We start from the raw sequence: 17586 nt of genomic DNA, 5'->3' as shown, positions 1-17586 counted from the left end.
GGGGTCAGCAGGAGGCAGTGTGAAAGAGAAACAGTAGGTTCCAATTTTCATCTGCTGAATTTAGCATCTATACAGGGATAGGAAATGTGTCATAATTTCTTGAATAATTTTTTTTGGGGGGTCATATTTAGGAGTCTCCAAGGCTTGCATTCTCTAAAAAGGGCCAGTCAAACCTTTCTTGTGTCAACAATCTGACACTCTCAGACTTTCCCTTCCCTTCTGCTAGAAGCTATGGTTTGCTTTCAAGGGCTGATCTACAGATGGATATTGCAGCAAATTGTACAATGACTTGAAAACTGTATCTGCCTGGTGTTCAAATGTAATTACCTGTACAATGCAACCCTTGGAAAACCCATCACAACAAAATAATGTGTTTTCATTTTTAACACCATGATCCAGAGCTTCATAGGGTTTTTTCTGAATATTAGAAGAGCAAGTTACAGGAACCCTACATGCTTTGACTTATCAAAATGTGGACTTTCTGCATATGACACTGACTTTAAATGATGGAGCAAACACAACTTTGTATTGCAATCTGTAATACTACCTTAGGGATTGTCATGAGTTTTTTTTTATTTTTTTTTAAATTTTTTTTCAACGTTTATTCATTTTTGGGACAGAGAGAGACAGAGCATGAACGGGGGAGGGGCAGAGAGAGAGGGAGACACAGAATCAGAAACAGGCTCCAGGCTCTGAGCCATCAGCCCAGAGCCTGATGCGGGGCTCGAACTCATGGACCGCGAGATCGTGACCTGGCTGAAGTCGGACGCCTAACCGACTGCGCCACCCAGGCGCCCCTGTCATGAGTTTTTTAAATAGTTGTTTGACTTTATTAACAGAAGAAAAAATAAAACACTGGCTACCATAAATTTCTCATTTTTTTTTTTACTTAGAAAACAGCACGAGTTTCACAATAAATTCCGGCTTATGGATGAAAATTATATAGCATGCTTTTTCTTCAACAGAAGAGTCCCAAAAAAGGTTGCAAGATGATAGCTAATGTTTATTGAGCACTTTCTACATGCCAGGAACTGTTCTATGGGACGTACATGCATTCACCCATGAAATACATTTAAAAGTATATAATAACATAAATTATATACAATGATATATTGGATATTATTTACTAGAGAGTCAGGCAATTCCTTTTTACTCTCAAAATTATTCTTTTTTAAAAATACACTACAACTCTGCTGGTACAGTAAGGGACCAGAAATGTATATAGAAGAAATTACAAAAAACACTTTATAATAATAAGCTACAAGTAAAGCTAATTTTTTCTTTAATATTATATTTTTCTTCCAAAAGTAGAAATGAAAATTTCAAACCAATAAACAGGAAAATAATTTTATTTTGAAACAATCCTTTATGCGCCAATTTAAATTTTTTTTAATGTCATTAAATTTCAAGATTTATCCAGAGAGTATCCATGCTATTGCCTTATGTGATCAAAGATGAATTTTTCAGCACTGTTGGTCTAGTTTCACAGGTGTTTTCTGTCATGCTCTCATTTCATTTCCCTATATAATTACTGCCATATTATTATGGTTTTCCTCAGTAACATTCCAAATACACTCATTAGGAATACTTCAATCATAGTTGTGCGTAGTTTGATCAAACTTCCAAATATGACCAGCAGAAATGTCTAAAGACATACATTTTTTAAAACAGAAGACTCTTTCAAGAGAATTTTACCTAATAAAACACGTGAACCAATTTCTTAAATTACTAAATGTCTTAAAGATGTATAAGTAATTTGGGGCATTATTTAGTTAACTAAATTCTTGATATTTTGAAGGGTTGAAATTCAGCCAAACCCTTGTTTACTTCTTCTCAGCCATTCTGGACACCAGATTCTTAGAAATTTAGCCATCTTATTCAGCTTTTTCCCTTTTCATTGTTCCTTTTCTTTCTTTCCTTTTTATTTTCTTTTTGTGTTCTTTTCTTTTCTTTTTTATGTTCTAACCTCTCTCTGAGCCCAGGATCTTTGAATCCAGCCCCTGCTACAATGACAATGCTTTCTGCCATATCAAACCAGATGTTGATATGGCAGATGTTTCCCATTCTCCATGCCTGCCAAAATAGGGAATTATCCACAAGACCACCCTCTCCATTTTCAGTTTTCATTATTAAAAAAATGTGCCTTCTCTATACTGAGGTCAAAACTTCTTCCCCAAGACTGCCACCTATTTTGGACCCTGTGAATCTCAGCCCTGGCCCTCGGACAAATCAATATTGTGTTGCTTTAGCTTCCTTAGTTGTAAAATGAAGATAATAAATGTATGTCATAGAGGTGTGGAAATGAAATGAGAATGTTTATAAAGCTCCTGGCACGATGCAGGGTCCCCATGAGCAGTAGCCTTTATTAGAAATAGGAAACCTTCTTCTGCGTGGCTGCCCTCAGAAATGTGATGACAGCTCTTGTTTTCTCTGCTCCAGGCCAAATATGCTCAATTCCTTCGATTTTTCTTTGCATAGCATGGTATTGTCTCCCTTATTCTTCTAGTCATTCCTTTCTGAATAAGTTCAGAGCTTTGAGAACTGAACTTTAAGAACTCTTCTTTGAGAAGAGTCTACTGACAATCCAAAAATATTATATTTTTATACCCATTTTGTCAACTGAGAGCAAGCTCCATACCCATAAGTGTCATTGCAAGATATTTTTCTTTTCTCTTCTCTATTGCTGGTCAGGTTTCCTTTCCTCCCCCTCCTACCTCCAGTGTCCCCATATTGACTCTCCGGCAAGCCAGGCTATGGGGAAGGTAATAGGTATGGATACTTTCTGGTTCTAAGGTGAGGAGAAGATGGAAGTGCCCTTCAGACACTAGGCTGTGTCTGAGAAGTTTCCCTCTTCATTCTGGTAGGATGTCAGCTCTTCCTCATCGAGGGTCACTCCTCTCTGTCCTCTCCATTTCTCCTTCTGGACTTCACAATTCTGGGTGGTGGCACCATAAGACATCTTCTTTTTGGGACTTGCAAAACTCTCATGGTTGAGTTCTGTCTCCTCAGCTAACTCATCTTGGTCAATGATTCCACACTTCTCCTCAGAGAGATTCTCAGGGTCAGCCCATTCCTGTTTCTCCCCAGAAGCAAAGACCCCATAGAAGATCACGCCACTGTAGTGCACCAGGGCAGCTATGAGGAACACATTCTGCCATTCCTCACGAGTCTAAACAAGGAAATACAGTACCAATTAATGTGTTTTAACCAAAAATAGAATTTTTTTAAAATTTATTTTGAGAGAGAATGATATCAGGGGAGGGGCAGAGAGAGAGGGAGAGAGAATCCCAAGCAGGCTGGTGCACTGTCAGCACACACCCCGATGCGGGACTTGATCTCACAAACTACAAGATCATGACCTGAGCCGAAATCAAGAGTCAGGCACTTAACCAACTGAGACACCTAGGCACCCCTTAACCAAAAATAGAGATTAACAGTAGGTTCTAGAGGCTTTCACTGGGACAAAAACTCCTGCCCACCCCAAAGGAAATACTGTGCATCTAGGAAAGACGTAAGTCAGAAGCATGCCCAGGGGTCAAACAGAATTTGAGTGTTTAGAAAATGAATGTTAAGGGAACATCTGGCTGGCTCAGTTGGCCAAGCAAGTGACTTTTGATCTTGGGGCCATGAATTTGAGCCCCATGTGTGGTGTAGAGTTTACTTAAAAAAAATTTTTTTTAATGAGAGTTAACACTACAATGAATATAAAAATTACAGACTACAGTACATGTGCTTTTTTTAATTTATAAAAATACTTTTTAATATAAACAATATGTAAAAATCCATGCAGCACCATTTCACAGGTCTTTTAAATATACAATGTGGTTTCCCTTCACATGGTAGTTTAAATTAAGCTTGCTTTAGAAACCACCATTTTAAATATCAGACATCTCCTTCTGCTTGCTGTTGGATACATAACAATATTTGAACCATGAAAATGCTGACTCTTAGCTGTCAATAACTTACTTATAATCATATTTTCTGTGTAAATACAGTAAATCAAAAAATAATGGGAATTTGTGTGTAAAGTTAGAAGAAGTTGGGGCACCTCTGTGGCTCAGTCTGTTAAGCATCTGACTCTTGCTTTTGGCTCAGGTCATGATCTCACAGTTTGTGAGTTCAAGCCCCACAATAGGCTTTGCATTAGGCAGTGTAGAACCTGCCTAGGAATCTCCTTCTTTCCCTCTCTCTCTGCCCCTCCCCGTGCTCCCTCGCCTGCACGCACTCTCTCTCTCTCTCTCTCTCTCAAAATAAGTAAAATAAACTTTAAAAAATACATAAAGTTAGGTGAAGTTAATATCTGAGATTTATTAGTCATGTTACCCATCCCATGATCTCATGAACAATGAGGAAGAACCTAGATCTTCTGCCTCTAAAATCCCCAAATCCACCTTCATTTTCTATCAAAAAATAAGAAAAGTTAACCTACACTTTCTCCTCCAAGAATCTGGAAGATTTTCTGAAATCATATTAGTAATAGACAATCCAACTAAGAAAATAGTTGAGTAAAAACTCCATAGAATCAAAAAATTCTTATTTGTGGAAGGTAGCATCCTAAAACCTTTTCAACGACAGAGATTAAGAAACCATGTGGCCTGTGATTGAACTCTGGATAGATCTGGGTTCCTCCTCTGTACCCACCCTCGTCTGAACACACAAAGGCTCAGTAATGACTGAGTGCCACACCCTTGTAGTTCTTATGGAGGGCCATTAATGTATTGTTCATTTTCTTCATAATAAGGAAGTCTAACAGCACTAATATCTTTACGCTGGAACATGCTAAGTAATAGATGGAAACAGGCTATAAAGTTTAATTGCTTAGAATTATAAAGCAATCTTGGGTAAATTATTTATCCTGAGTTATTGCCTCAGTTTCTTCTTTGTGTCTCTAAATAGTCATTATGATGATCGCTTCCCTCCCCCACGCCCCCCAACACATGCCCCTTTTACTTCTCTGTTGAGAAAATGTGGAAACGAACATCAATCAGCCCTACTGCCATCAATAAATAATAATTTTTTTAAAAAATAAGAAGGAAGAAAAAAAGAACTTCAAATGACTCAGCCAAGGTCAAGGACATGCACATTTACAGTCTGGGGCAGGGCCTTGAGATCTCAAATCTGTATAGTACTTCAGTCCTCTGATACTGCAACCCACAGCCCCAAAAGAGAACATTACCTTGTGCTTGGTCATTGCACCAACAATGAGGGGACAGACCATTCCAGAGAGAGTTCCCACTCCATTTGAGATCCCCATGAGAATGCTGGCATAGCGCGGGGCAATGTCCAGGTGGTTGACGTTAAAACCTACAGTGAAGCCAAAACCTCAAAATCAGAGTCAAGAACAGTTTGGGAACTACACAGCTTTTCCCAACTCTCATCAATCTATTTGGTTTCCTCTGTGATATGACCAATGGATACCTCTACCGAGAGGGCTGGGTTGAGGATTGTCAGGCTGTGTCTGCACAGCGCAGAAAGATGTGCTGTGACTGATTAGCAATGGCTCCCATGGGTTCCCCGTGGGGAGAATTAGGATACCTGTGCTTGTAAGTTTGGAACTCCGAAGTAACCGTGTTTGGGGCAATACTGAAAAATTGAACAGATCACACTTACTCAGAGGAAACAATCACACTGTTTACAGTTTGATTAGAACCAGACGGGACCTCATAATACCCTCTTTCCCAGTCCTCAACTCACTCCCAAAAGGCCACCCAAGGGAAGCCTGTCTTAGATGCTGCATGGCACAGTGGAAAAGGTACTTTTTTGATAACAAACATTTGCACAAACATTGGCGGAATCCTCTGTAACTTACAAGAGACTTTCACATAATACTTGACCTGGAGTCTGTAAATCTGGATCCGAATATTACTTCTACCACTTAAGTAATTTTTAAGCCTTTGTTTTCTCCTCTCTAATATGGGGATAAAATGACTAATGCATAATGATGCGGTGAGATGAGCCACAGGAAATGCGTATGCAAAAGCCCTTGGCAAGCAGCTAAGCTCTGCTAACCAGTGACCACTACACCTGGGACTCCGCCCACTGCTGCCACTGGGCTAAATGTCTCCCTCTTTTGAGGTCTTCTATCAAAAGATAATGCTGCTAGGAGGGGTAAAATAATAAGTTTCCAACACCTCACTATTTACCTGTTTATCAATAGAGAAGAATGAGTGGAATGAAGGGGGAGGAGTGAAGACAGGGGAAGGGTCTCGGTTCTGAGAGAGGAGGCCACCAGCCCTGGGAACCAACTCTATCAGTAGTGCCCAGGTGTGCATTCTAGAGTTGAACAGACCTGCCTCCGGCAGCTCAACTGAGATGCAAACCTGGACAAAGGATTTAAACTTTCTGAACCTCTGCTTCTTCATCGATAAGCAGGAATAATCATTCTTATAAAATTGTTGTAAGAATTCAGTTAAATAACATATGTTAAATACATGGTACATACAGGTAAAAACCAACATATATGTTCCTTATGGGTGGTTACCCATCTGTATCATTTACCACCATCTTCCCTGAACTGGAAAAGTGCTTGGTACATAGTACACACTTGATAAATAATTATTTAATTACCCATTTGAGCCATTGAAATTACAGCAGGGGATTGTAGGTTTTGTTTATTCATGTTTTTGTTTTCCTTTGCCTTGCTTTTTAATTCTCTATTCTGTGCAAAGAACCTGAAAATAGGATTTAAAAAAAAATTTTTTTTTTCCTGATCTGGCACATTAGTTGTTTTTCCCTACCTCCATTCAGGGAGAATTTTGAGAAAAACTTTTTTTGCAATAAATATACCTTCCTTTCAGATCCAAGTGGCAGACCATCAGAATATAAAACAGCTGCAATATTAATTAATCTTACTGTTGATTTGCCAGCGATAAACACTTTATTAGAAAAGAACCCAGAGATAAGAAGCAATTAATATGATCGTTGAGTATTATATTCTGATACAAAGCCTAGGCATCTGTGCTCAGCTAAAGATAATGTGAGAAAAGCCACTTAGATTTCTAGTTGCACAATCTTGGTGTTTAGAAGAAAAAATTCATTGAGAAACTGAGCTATTGATAGATTATTTTGTAGTGGATTAAAAAAAAATACACACAAGCTGAGAGAGTCTGTCTTCTCTACATAGGACATTTTTTAAAGTAAGTATCACCCTTCCTAATCTCACCTGTCTCAGCTCTCATGTTGATAATCAATTCCCTAATGGTACCTCTCTTCCTGGCATCCCAAACCCCTTATAAAGTTGGCAGATAGTAGGTCCTGAGGAATCATCATCCACCCAGGGCCATAGTCCTTCCCACAGTGTCACTGTTGGGTCAGATAAAACTTCCCCCCACCCCACCCCCATCCTAGCTACTCAATTTATGTGGGCAAGTTAAGTCACCTTTCTAAGCCCCAGTGTCTTCGCTCTGGTAAAATGGATATAGCAATATCCTTCTCATAGGTTTGTCAGGAGGATTAAAGGAGGTATGTCAAAAAGTTGCTAGCATTGAGTAAGTGCTAAAAAAAAAATGGCTGAACTGTTTTTTAGTATTTGGGGTTTCTCTCCTTCTGATCATGGCATAATTGGCAATCCAGGAACAATGTGAAATATTTCATTACTGCTGAGGACAGGATATGAATCCCTTTCACATCACAGAGCTATCAGGGGAAGTTGTTCCTCAACATCTACTGGAAATAAGTCATGATTGCCCTATCTTTGCTGCTCAAAGTATAGACCAAAGATCAGCAGCAGCAGCATCACTGAGGAGCTTGTTAGAAATGCTAAATCTCAGGTCCCAACCTGAACCTGCTGAATCAGAATCTGCATTCTGTAAGATGCTAGGGTGATTTGTGTGGGCATGAAAGTTTGAGAAGCCCTTGGCTAAAGTGTATAATAACTGAACAACACGATTCACAATACTGAGTACTTATTAATTTTGTTGTGCATCTGGCACTGCTAGGGGTTTCAAATGCTTTATTTCCACTAGAATGTAAACTTTATGAGGACACCATCTGATTTTTTTCCACTGCAATATCCCTTGTGCTGAAAACAGCACCTGGCTCATAGGAAGTATGAGCAAATGCATGAATTATCTGAAGTTCATTGCAATCTCCCAACAACCCTGTGAGGTTGTCATTATACCTCTCCAATTTCTGAGTGAGGAAACCAGGGCTTGAGAATTTAAATGAATTAGCCAACTTTTCCTTTTATAAGTAGCAAGTAGTAAAGAGAAACCTCAACATCAGGTCTATGCAAGAGCACCTGGGTGGCTCAGTCAGTTAAGTGTCTGACTTCTGCTCAGGTCATGATCTTGTGGTTGTAGGTTTGAGCCCCACATTGGGATCTGTGCTGACAGCTCAGAGCCTGGAGCCTGCTTCAGATTCTGTGTTTCTCCTTCTTTCTACCCCTCCCCCACTCACAGTCTGCCTCTCTGTCTCAAAAATAAATAAACGTTAAAAAAAATTTTTTTAAATCAGGTCTATGTACCACCAAACCCAAGTTCTTGGTTGCAAGCTACTTTTAAAATAGAGGGTTTTCACCCCTAATTTCACTGTTTAACAGCTCTGTTAATTTGAAAAGATCACATCTTTATTTTAGGGTAGTTTAGAAAACTACCAGAGATTCCATATTTCCCTGTCTTGGGACATTCGTCCTCTGATCTTTCAGGCAGCCTAGAATGGTAAAAAGATCACAAACATGGAGACAGCCAGAAATGCACTTACTTGTTCCTTTGCCACCAATTGTATGCCAGTAGAAAAATACTTTTTCTGAGTTTTAGGTATCTCATCAGTAAAATAGTGGTATTATCCACTTCCTTCTCAGTGTTGTGAGATACACATATTTGTAAACTGTCCTGTAAGTGATCACTGTCAGTGTTACAGTATGTTTTAAGGGTAAAAAAACAACTAAATTTTACTTTTTCACCCAGTTTTGCATAGGGAGCTTCTGAAGCCCATAAGACAGGGTATGATAGCACCCTGGCCTGTCACACAGTTGGTCTCTGCTCCTGTAAAACAAAGAGACTGATGCCACCTAGGGTAGTGTGAGAATTACACAGAGGGCTTTGAACAGTCCCAGGCACAGAGTTGTGCTTGGTCAAAGTTAGCTCTCACTGTCATCATTATTATTCTTACTATGTACTCTCGCCTATTGGGAAAGTCACTTCCCCTCAGCATTTCCTTCTTTAGAAAATGAAAGCCATGGAGAAGACAAAAGCTTCTAAAGATGCTTTCCACTCTAAAAAAACTTCTGACTTTATGGGACTATGTCAAATGACTACATCATGTGACTTTTGAGCTAATATTAGCCATCTCCAGTTAGAGGGAGGATAGAAAATCAAGAGCCTCTGTGAGGAAGAGTGACCTGGTCCTGAAGTATCAAGTGGCACTTAACCCAGGACACATGCTTGTGCCTCTGCCCACAGCTCAGGGGCGTTGCCTGCACTTTGTGTCTTCTTCAAAGCAGGGAGGTAGGGACAATTGCAGCTTGCCTAGGCTCCTAAGCCTAGTCCTCAATGATCTTACAAAGTCATTCCCACATGATGAAATTCTCCAGCCAGTAGCCTGCTCCTTGGGAATGGCCTGGCTACTAAAGGAAAGTAATACAATATTTTTTTCCTTCCTTCCTCCCAAGACTTGCTGAATCTGTAGAAAAGATTTGGAAAACCAAAGGACACCTCACCTGAAATAGCAAAGCCACTAAATCCTACAGCAAGCACCAGAAAGGAGATGGCCACCCCTTTGGTATGGGAAAAGCCAACCACCAGGAGTAAGGTTGCCTCCATGCCAAAACCTGCAAATGCAAACAGCAGGAAAAAAAATATTGTTTTCATGCCAGTCAGCTCAGTTCACAAATTTATCAAATAAGAATCTATTCATATTTCCATGGACCTAATTTTTTAGTATGTACATTCTGGCACATTGCTTACAATATTACCTGGGTGCTTCATCACTACATGACTATGCTAATATTACCCCAGTGTTCTGTGAGCCTTGCAACATGTGTCCTGGTGCACGTTGAATACTGAGAAGTTCCAGCACATTCCAACGATGCCCCTGGGATGGGGGATGTTTACTATCAGTTGCTTCATGGGTAGTTGCCCCTGCCATTTCTAAATACTAAAACTCTCTTATATACTGTCAGTGATCCCCTCTTTGGTTATGTAAGTTATGGCCTCTCACAGAAAAATACAATGACAACACTCGATTATATATCACCAGAAATGACCAGAACGCTGTAGAGAATATCAGAAACAAAAAGCAGATCTTCATCTCTTGTAAAGCATAAGGCAAAATTTTTCCCTTTCAGAAGTTCACCAAGCTCTCAAGCTTCTTTATAAAAGCCATGAGACATTTGCACAGAAATAAAGCAGAACAAAAGTACTTTCTGTTCCTTTCATTCTAAATAACTGAATCCAGTACAATAAAAAAGGATGAAGAAGTTATGAAGATGTTCCTTCTCACAAAACACACACCACACACATACTCACACACACATGTACATACACTCGAGTTCAGCCAACAGCAGACAGAAAGAAGATGTAAATGCCATTTCCAGGTATATGAAGTGTCCTGGGGTATATGAAGACAATGATGCTTCATTCTGGAGACTGTCTGCTGATTCCAGACATCTCCACCCGACTGTCCTGTAGTCACCTCAAAGACCATAACAGATAGAATTAATCTATCAACCTATGTTTATAACCCAGACTTTAGTTTCAGACAAGCCTGGGTTCCGGTTCTACCACAAAACCACTAATTATGTGACCCTGGACAAGTCCCTTCACCCCTTAGATACCTCATCCTCAAAAATGGGGCTAATGATACAACCTTGTAGGATGCTGGAAGAGTAAATAAAATTGGGTATATAAGGCATCAAGTGCAGTCCCTGTCACATGAGCACAGCTCAAGTCAACCAAAAGTGGGATGCCTGGCTGGCTTAGTCAGTGGAGCACGTGACTCTTGATCTTGGGTTTTGAGTCATACCCCACATTGGGTGTAGAGATTACTCAAAAAAAAAAAAAAAAAAAGACTTAAAAAAAAAAGTCAACCAAAAGTCAAATGTTCAAATCACAGAATCATCTTGGACACTTCTCACTCTTCCTCAGCTTTCACATACAAATCTGTAGGTGTCAAATATGACCTCTTTTATCCTCCTCCACTGTCTCGGTCCTGGGTCCCACTACTTCTCACCTGGACAAATTCAAGAGCTCCTTTATTGGTCTCCCCACCTCTTCCTCTGACCCGTTCTCCACATCACTAGCTCTCTAAACTACACGTTGACTCCATTGCCCTTTTGCTTAAAACTTTTGTCAAGGGCCACACGTTATCAGTATAGCACTTATAATAAACCCTCCTGCTGGTCCAGGTTCATCTGCCAGCCCTCACCGCCCTGCCCCTGCCCCATATAAAGCCTTCTGTTGTAGTCGCATAAATCTATGAGCATTTCCTACTCACAACACTGTTTCATCCCCCTGACGTATTTTTATAGGTTCTTCCTTTGCCTATACTCTTCTCCAGCCACTTATTTCTCTTTTTCTGGAGCAACCTTACTATCCTTTAAAGGCCGTTTCAAATATTACTTCTAGGAAGCGTCTCTGACAACACTGCCCTTCCCCACACTGGTGAAGCTGACATCTCCTTCTTATTCCTCATATTACAGAACCTTTCAACATTGCTTTGTAATTTTTCGTTTATGTTTCTGCCTCTGCCACAAACTGTGACGTTATCCAGAAAGATACCGAGTATATAGCACAGAGCCTGGCTAGCATGTAGCGGGCACTCAATAAATAATGGTTAATGAATTAAAGTAAAGGGAAGAAAATGAGACCCGGAATCAAGACAGTTAGATTGAAATGCAAGCTAAAATACCTTTTGTAGAACTTGGTGAATTGCTTACCTTCTGAGTTCGTTTTCTCAAAACTATTATAGAAATAGAGCAAGCATCAGTAATTGTTTTAGATGGCCATTCAAAGAGAATCAGATGAAATGGGGAACAGTGGTGCTTTTCAACTGGAGGCTTTATACCACTACTACTTGTTAATTTTGTTTCACGATTTTAAATTATACATAGGGAAAAATTGCTAGTATTTTATATACTAACTAAAAGTGCTTTTGAAGTGGCCCATTTTAAATAGCAAGGCATCTTGCTGAAACTTTTTTTTAAATTTTATTTATCTGTTTTGAGAGAGAGAGAGAGGAAGAGAGAGAATGTGCATAAGCCCACAGGGGAGGGGAAGAGAGAGAGAGGGGAAGAGAGAGAATTCCAAGCAGGCTCCACACTGGCAGCGCTGAGCCTGACACAGGGTTCGAGCTCACAAACCATGAGATCATGTGAGCAGAAATCAAGAGTCTGACACATAACCGACTGAGCCGCCCAGGTGCCTTTGGCTGAAACTTCTTTTATCTTAGTACTCTAGACAAAGGTTGTAAGGAAAAATTAATTCCCCCAAAGAATTAGAATGGAGACATTTTGAGAAAAATAAAACTTACAAATGACACACTGGTTCACCTATAAGGGGGAAAAAATGATCTTTGCCAAATAGTTAGTAGATTTCCAAAGGACAGGGCTGGGGGGGGGGTGGGAAAACATTTAAGAGCTTAAATAGTTTCTGTCTATAGTGAAAAATGCTAGAGATAGGACGACTATGTTCCAGGAGCTTAAGGATAAAATTTGAACATCAGAGGTGATCAAAAGACCTTGAAAGTGAACCTATTCAGAGCTGACCAGAAAAATAGAACTAGGATTTAAAGGTCTGAGAAAAATGTTCACTTCATATTAAAACAATCTAAAGTTCACACAGACAACTGATGGAGCCAGACTAGAATTTTTTACCTCAGTCACACTTAACAAGTACCATAGAGGGAAGTACAAGGATTTGACATCTGTTTTCGAGGATCTTGGAAAAGTGCCCTGACTGAGAATGAACTAGAACAGACCTTCATGTCTTAGGTGATCTGTTTGTTTTAAATGATTCTAGCAGCAAACATCCCTTGCCTATGGAAAGAAAAGAAAGTGACAGACTCTAGCAAATGTGCGATCCTTCTCAGATGAGAAATGTCCTCTATATTTCTTCTTAGAGAATATGAAACCAACTAAAATTACCTATAAGATCATGCAAGTGCTTCATTATGTCCAAATCAATCTGGCTGGTTCAATGATGGCACAAAACTCTCTCTTCATGTATTTATTTCTAGTCTAGCATCTTCGTATATAAGCAAAATAAGACAACTATTTTTTAAAACATTCTATGTAGAACTCACTGGTCCTGCTATTTCAAAATATAAAATGACATGACAAGATATGCAAAGAGGTTTTGGGGGGGTTGTTTTGTTCTTTAAGATGGGAGAGAGTCTAGGAAGGTTCTATGCTTGTGTTCTAGTTTTGGTGGGGTGGGGGGAAGAGATCTGCTTTCAACAGTCACTTTGTTAACACTTTAAAACCTTTGAGAATTCTCACCACCCCTCCTCCCAATGCCAACACTATTGATTGTGGAGGATCAATGGGTGAAGTGATTGGGGCAAAATTAAACACAAACAAGACATTCCTATAAAGTATGTTCAGAGTCTCCAAGACATCTGGCTTTAGAAAAATTTGTACAAGTGGAATTGAAATCGAGAATTTTCTTTCAAATTCCAGGTTAAGAGGTTGCATATTTTTGGCTGTGGGAAATACACTTGAATAGCAAATACTTATTGAATGCCTCCTTAGAAAAACTTCTATTTTGTTAGTGTCTTAAACACAGGAGAGGAAAAATGCATTATCTACCAAAAACCTTCTATAGGCTGGACCCATGCTAGGTGCATTTTTACATTGTCTCATTTAACATTTGTAATAATCATTGAAAGAAAATATGATTATTCAGATTTTAAAGAAGAAAGTTGGGCTCAGAGAATTTAAAAATCCACCCAATTTTCTCCACCTCCATTGACACCGCTTTAGTTCAAGTTACCATCTTCTCTTGAAAGAGTAACCAAAATAGCCTCCTAACTGCTCTCCCTTCTTTTACTCTTGTGTTCTACATTCTATTCAGATTTGAAAATATAAGTCAAATCATGTCACTTTCCCTGTTTTAAACCCTCTACTTGCTTCCCAGGGCATTTCAAATAAAACGCAAGCTCTGCACATGTCTACAAAGCCTCCCAAGATCTGGCCCTCATCAAGCATTCTGGTCCCATCTCCTGTCACTCTCCACCTCACTCCTTAGGCTGCAGCCATTTTGAATTTTCCTCTGCTCTCTAACATGCCACATTAATGCCTGCCTCAGGGCCATTGCACATGCTATTACTGCTGCCTAAATGCTTTCCTGCAAGAGGTATAATAAGGTACCAATCAAGTGCATGCATGGGCAGGAGCAGTCACTGGAGGCTGATGTAGACTTCACAAGAAGGAGGATGAATTCATGTGGAAGGATGTGTGGATAGGACTAGGGTGAGAAGTGAAGGTGAGCGTAACTCACAGTCAAGAGCAAGGGCAAACAAAGTCAGAGGTGGAAAGGGATATCCAGGGCCTACTGTGGAGGGCTATTCAGCTGGAGCACAATGTGGTAATCAGAGGAGTGGCTCCTGTATGAGTTTCTGATTGCTGCTGTAACAAATTATCACAAATTTACTGGCTTAAAACCATACAAACTTATTACTGTATAGTGCTGGAGGTCAGAAGACTGAAATGGGTCCTGGAGACCTAAAATTAGGATGTTTACAGAACTGTGTTCCTTCTGGAGGCTTTAAGGGAAACTCCATTCTTGCTCTTCCCAGCCTCTAGAGCCCACCTGCACTCCTTGGCTTGTGGCTGCATCACTCTGATATTTGCCTCTACCATCATATCTCCTTCTCTGACTGTCCCTCCTGCCTCCTCTTATAAGGAACTCTGTGATTGCACTGGGTCCACCCAGATAATCCAAGATCATCTCCCCATCTCAAGGTCCTTAACTTGATCATATCTGCAAAGTTCATTTTATTATATAGGGAAACATAAGCACAAATTTTGGGAATTAGAACATGGACATCTTTGGGGGACCATTATACTGTTTACCTCAGCTACCTTGAATGCAGTGCCTCAGAGCTTCACCTCTCACCTTCCAGAGAGCAGATCCACACCTGCCAACCTTCAGTCTCCTATAGAGAAGTTCACATCAATGGCAGGGCCAAACATCTCTGCCTGGGACCAGCAGTCAAACTGCTGGGAGAACTGATGCCAATAGGCTATTCCCAAGCTCCCTGGTCAGACTTTATACCTGAAATGCTGTTGGATCAGATTATGTCTGCTCTTGTGTAGCCTTCATATAATCTTCACTTTTAAGTGGTCCTGACCCATCTAATCTAGAGTGACCGTCCACCCCTTCCCTCCTTTCCAACTTAATATTGCAGCTCTGACCTTTCACCCATAGATGGCACTGTTCTCCACCTCCTGCTTGCCCATCCTGACCCCAATGCCCTGGAGGAGTAGCTTCAGTGACTGGGACAATGAGCTCAGACAGAGATCTTGCACAGGATCTGCCATGTGAGCAAGTCACTTTATTTTACCCCAGTTTCTTCACTGTAAACCACAGTGAGGACATAGCTTAGTGTCTGACACAGAAAGCATCCAATAAATGCTAATTTAAACAAAAACAAACAAAAAAAAAGATTTAAAAAAAAGTGGAAGGTTTAAAAAAGGTGAGCAGTCATAAACATTGTAGGGGTTCATGATTACCTTTACCTCCCTCTTTAGGAAAATCACCCAGCTTCTAATTTGTCTTTGCAAAATCAAAACATTAAGCAGAAACTAAATAAAACAGAAAAGAGTTTGTGTATGTGTGTGTGTGTGTGTGTGTGTGCGTGCACATGCATATGTTAAGAAAGAAGACTATTCAGAGGAAATATTTTTCTTGTATTTCTTACCAAAACCTGTATATACAGAAAGGGATAAGGGAATAAACTACAAAAGCAAAGGATTATGTGTATGGGAGAATATATGGGAAGGATAAACAATAAAGACATGTCACAGGAAACCAGTTTGCTTCGGCTTAAGAGTAAACGAAAGAAGCATTTCTGCAGGTGGAGGTGAGTACTGGTCTCTCAACTAAGTTGTCCTATTTCAGGCTGCACAAGCTGGATGACCAGTTAGCAGGGGTATGATGGACACTCGAGTATCTGCTGGGGGATGGATTCAGGGGCCTTTAAGATCCTTTCTAATGATTATACAGAACCCCCAAAATATGCTCTGCAGTCCATCTCATTATGTAAAGGCTATTTAAGCCACCTATGAAATCCACAGTACCTCCACAGTTCATGATTTTTCTGACAGCAGTTGTGGTCAAAATTTTTCTGCTTCTTAAATAATCAGCCAATTGTCCTCCAATCGGCACAATGATGGTCATAACCATGTGTGGGACTGCTGACAAGAGACCCACCTGGAGAGAAATAAAAAACAATGAGCTATTTTTAGCTGCTTCAGACAGATGCACTTCCCCAATTCCTTGCCCACTCCCCACCAAGTTTAATCATCTAATTATATGAGACCCAGATAGGCCTGAATTTTATAATAAATAATGAATGAGTGAATGATTTTAAGTATAGACCTGTCTCTCCCACCAGACTGGAAGCTCCTTGAGGACAGACCTGACTTGTATTCATCACAGAGGCCCCAGCACCTGCCAAAGGGCCCAGCACATAGTAAACACTTGGCACAAAGTGAGCATTCATGGATGGCTTCATGGATGGCAACCACTAGCACTTAGCTATATATATATATATATATATATATATATATATATATATATAGCTCCTCCATGGTCACCCTGGACAGTACCTGGGGCTATGAAAACATCTACCTCTACTAGGCTGCTGTTCTTTTCCTGTAGGAAGGTGGTTAATTCTTTCATGATGATGGCTATGTTTCACCATCTACACCTTTCCTCCCTGAAACGCAGACAATCTAATCACAGTGGCTGGAGACATTGAAGGAGGTTTTTTCTAAACCATACAAGCCAATGGTTGTTATTACTATAACTACCATTATGGAGAGTAGGGTGGTCTGCAAAACAAGCTTTAAGTCTCTTACTGCTACTCACCGAGTACATTATAAGGGGAAAAAAACCTTCTTGCCTTCAAATCTTTTTATTCTTACCTAATATGCAGTTCATGAGTTTAGCTTCAAAAAAACCTTTGAGATAGAATAGAACATAAATCTTTAAAAGCAGCTTAAAACAGCTTTGATCCTTACGAAGAAGAAATTAAATAGCTATGTATACTGTGCCCAGAACATACAACTTGTCTTACCTCTAGGGTATTAGGTGTCACAGAACTGTTATGAATTCTGATCAGCAATTTAATTATTTTATCATGCAAAGATTTTCTCAGTAGAAGCAAGAAATTTAAGGTTAAAGAACATTAGAAGCATCTATGTGTTTACCTTACTTATTGCAAATCCAAAGACCTCTTCAAAATAAGCAGGCTGACTTATTAACAGCAAATAAAAGGTCCAGCTTCTGCAAAAATTTGCCACAATGATTGCATAAACTGGCAACGATGTGAAAAATTTTTTCCATGGTGTGTTAAATTTCTAGAGAGTAAAAATACCAGGAGATTTTTAGTGACTATATTGACATATTTTTTTTCTTGAGAGGA

General features: G+C 39.8%; 1 protein-coding gene across 1 annotated transcript in view; it reads right to left on the bottom strand.

Annotated features, from left to right (window-relative positions):
* Positions 1-1333: 1333 nt before the first annotated feature.
* SLC17A8 (solute carrier family 17 member 8) overlaps positions 1334-17586 on the bottom strand; it is a 54868-nt gene continuing 38615 nt past the window's right edge. Inside the window, exons 8-12 of the mRNA XM_045464191.1 lie at positions 17372-17521; positions 16238-16370; positions 9659-9769; positions 5177-5304; positions 1334-3169 (exon numbers count right to left, since the gene is read on the bottom strand). Coding sequence (XP_045320147.1) covers positions 2825-3169; positions 5177-5304; positions 9659-9769; positions 16238-16370; positions 17372-17521 — 867 coding nt within the window. The 3' untranslated portion in view covers positions 1334-2824. The remainder of the gene's footprint in view (positions 3170-5176; positions 5305-9658; positions 9770-16237; positions 16371-17371; positions 17522-17586) is intronic.

This window comes from Leopardus geoffroyi, chromosome B4, assembly GCF_018350155.1.
Source record: "Leopardus geoffroyi isolate Oge1 chromosome B4, O.geoffroyi_Oge1_pat1.0, whole genome shotgun sequence".
NCBI classification, from domain to species: Eukaryota; Metazoa; Chordata; class Mammalia; order Carnivora; family Felidae; genus Leopardus; species Leopardus geoffroyi.
The sequence above is the reverse complement of the archived record's forward strand: the minus strand, read 5'-3'. Positions and strand labels throughout refer to the sequence as shown.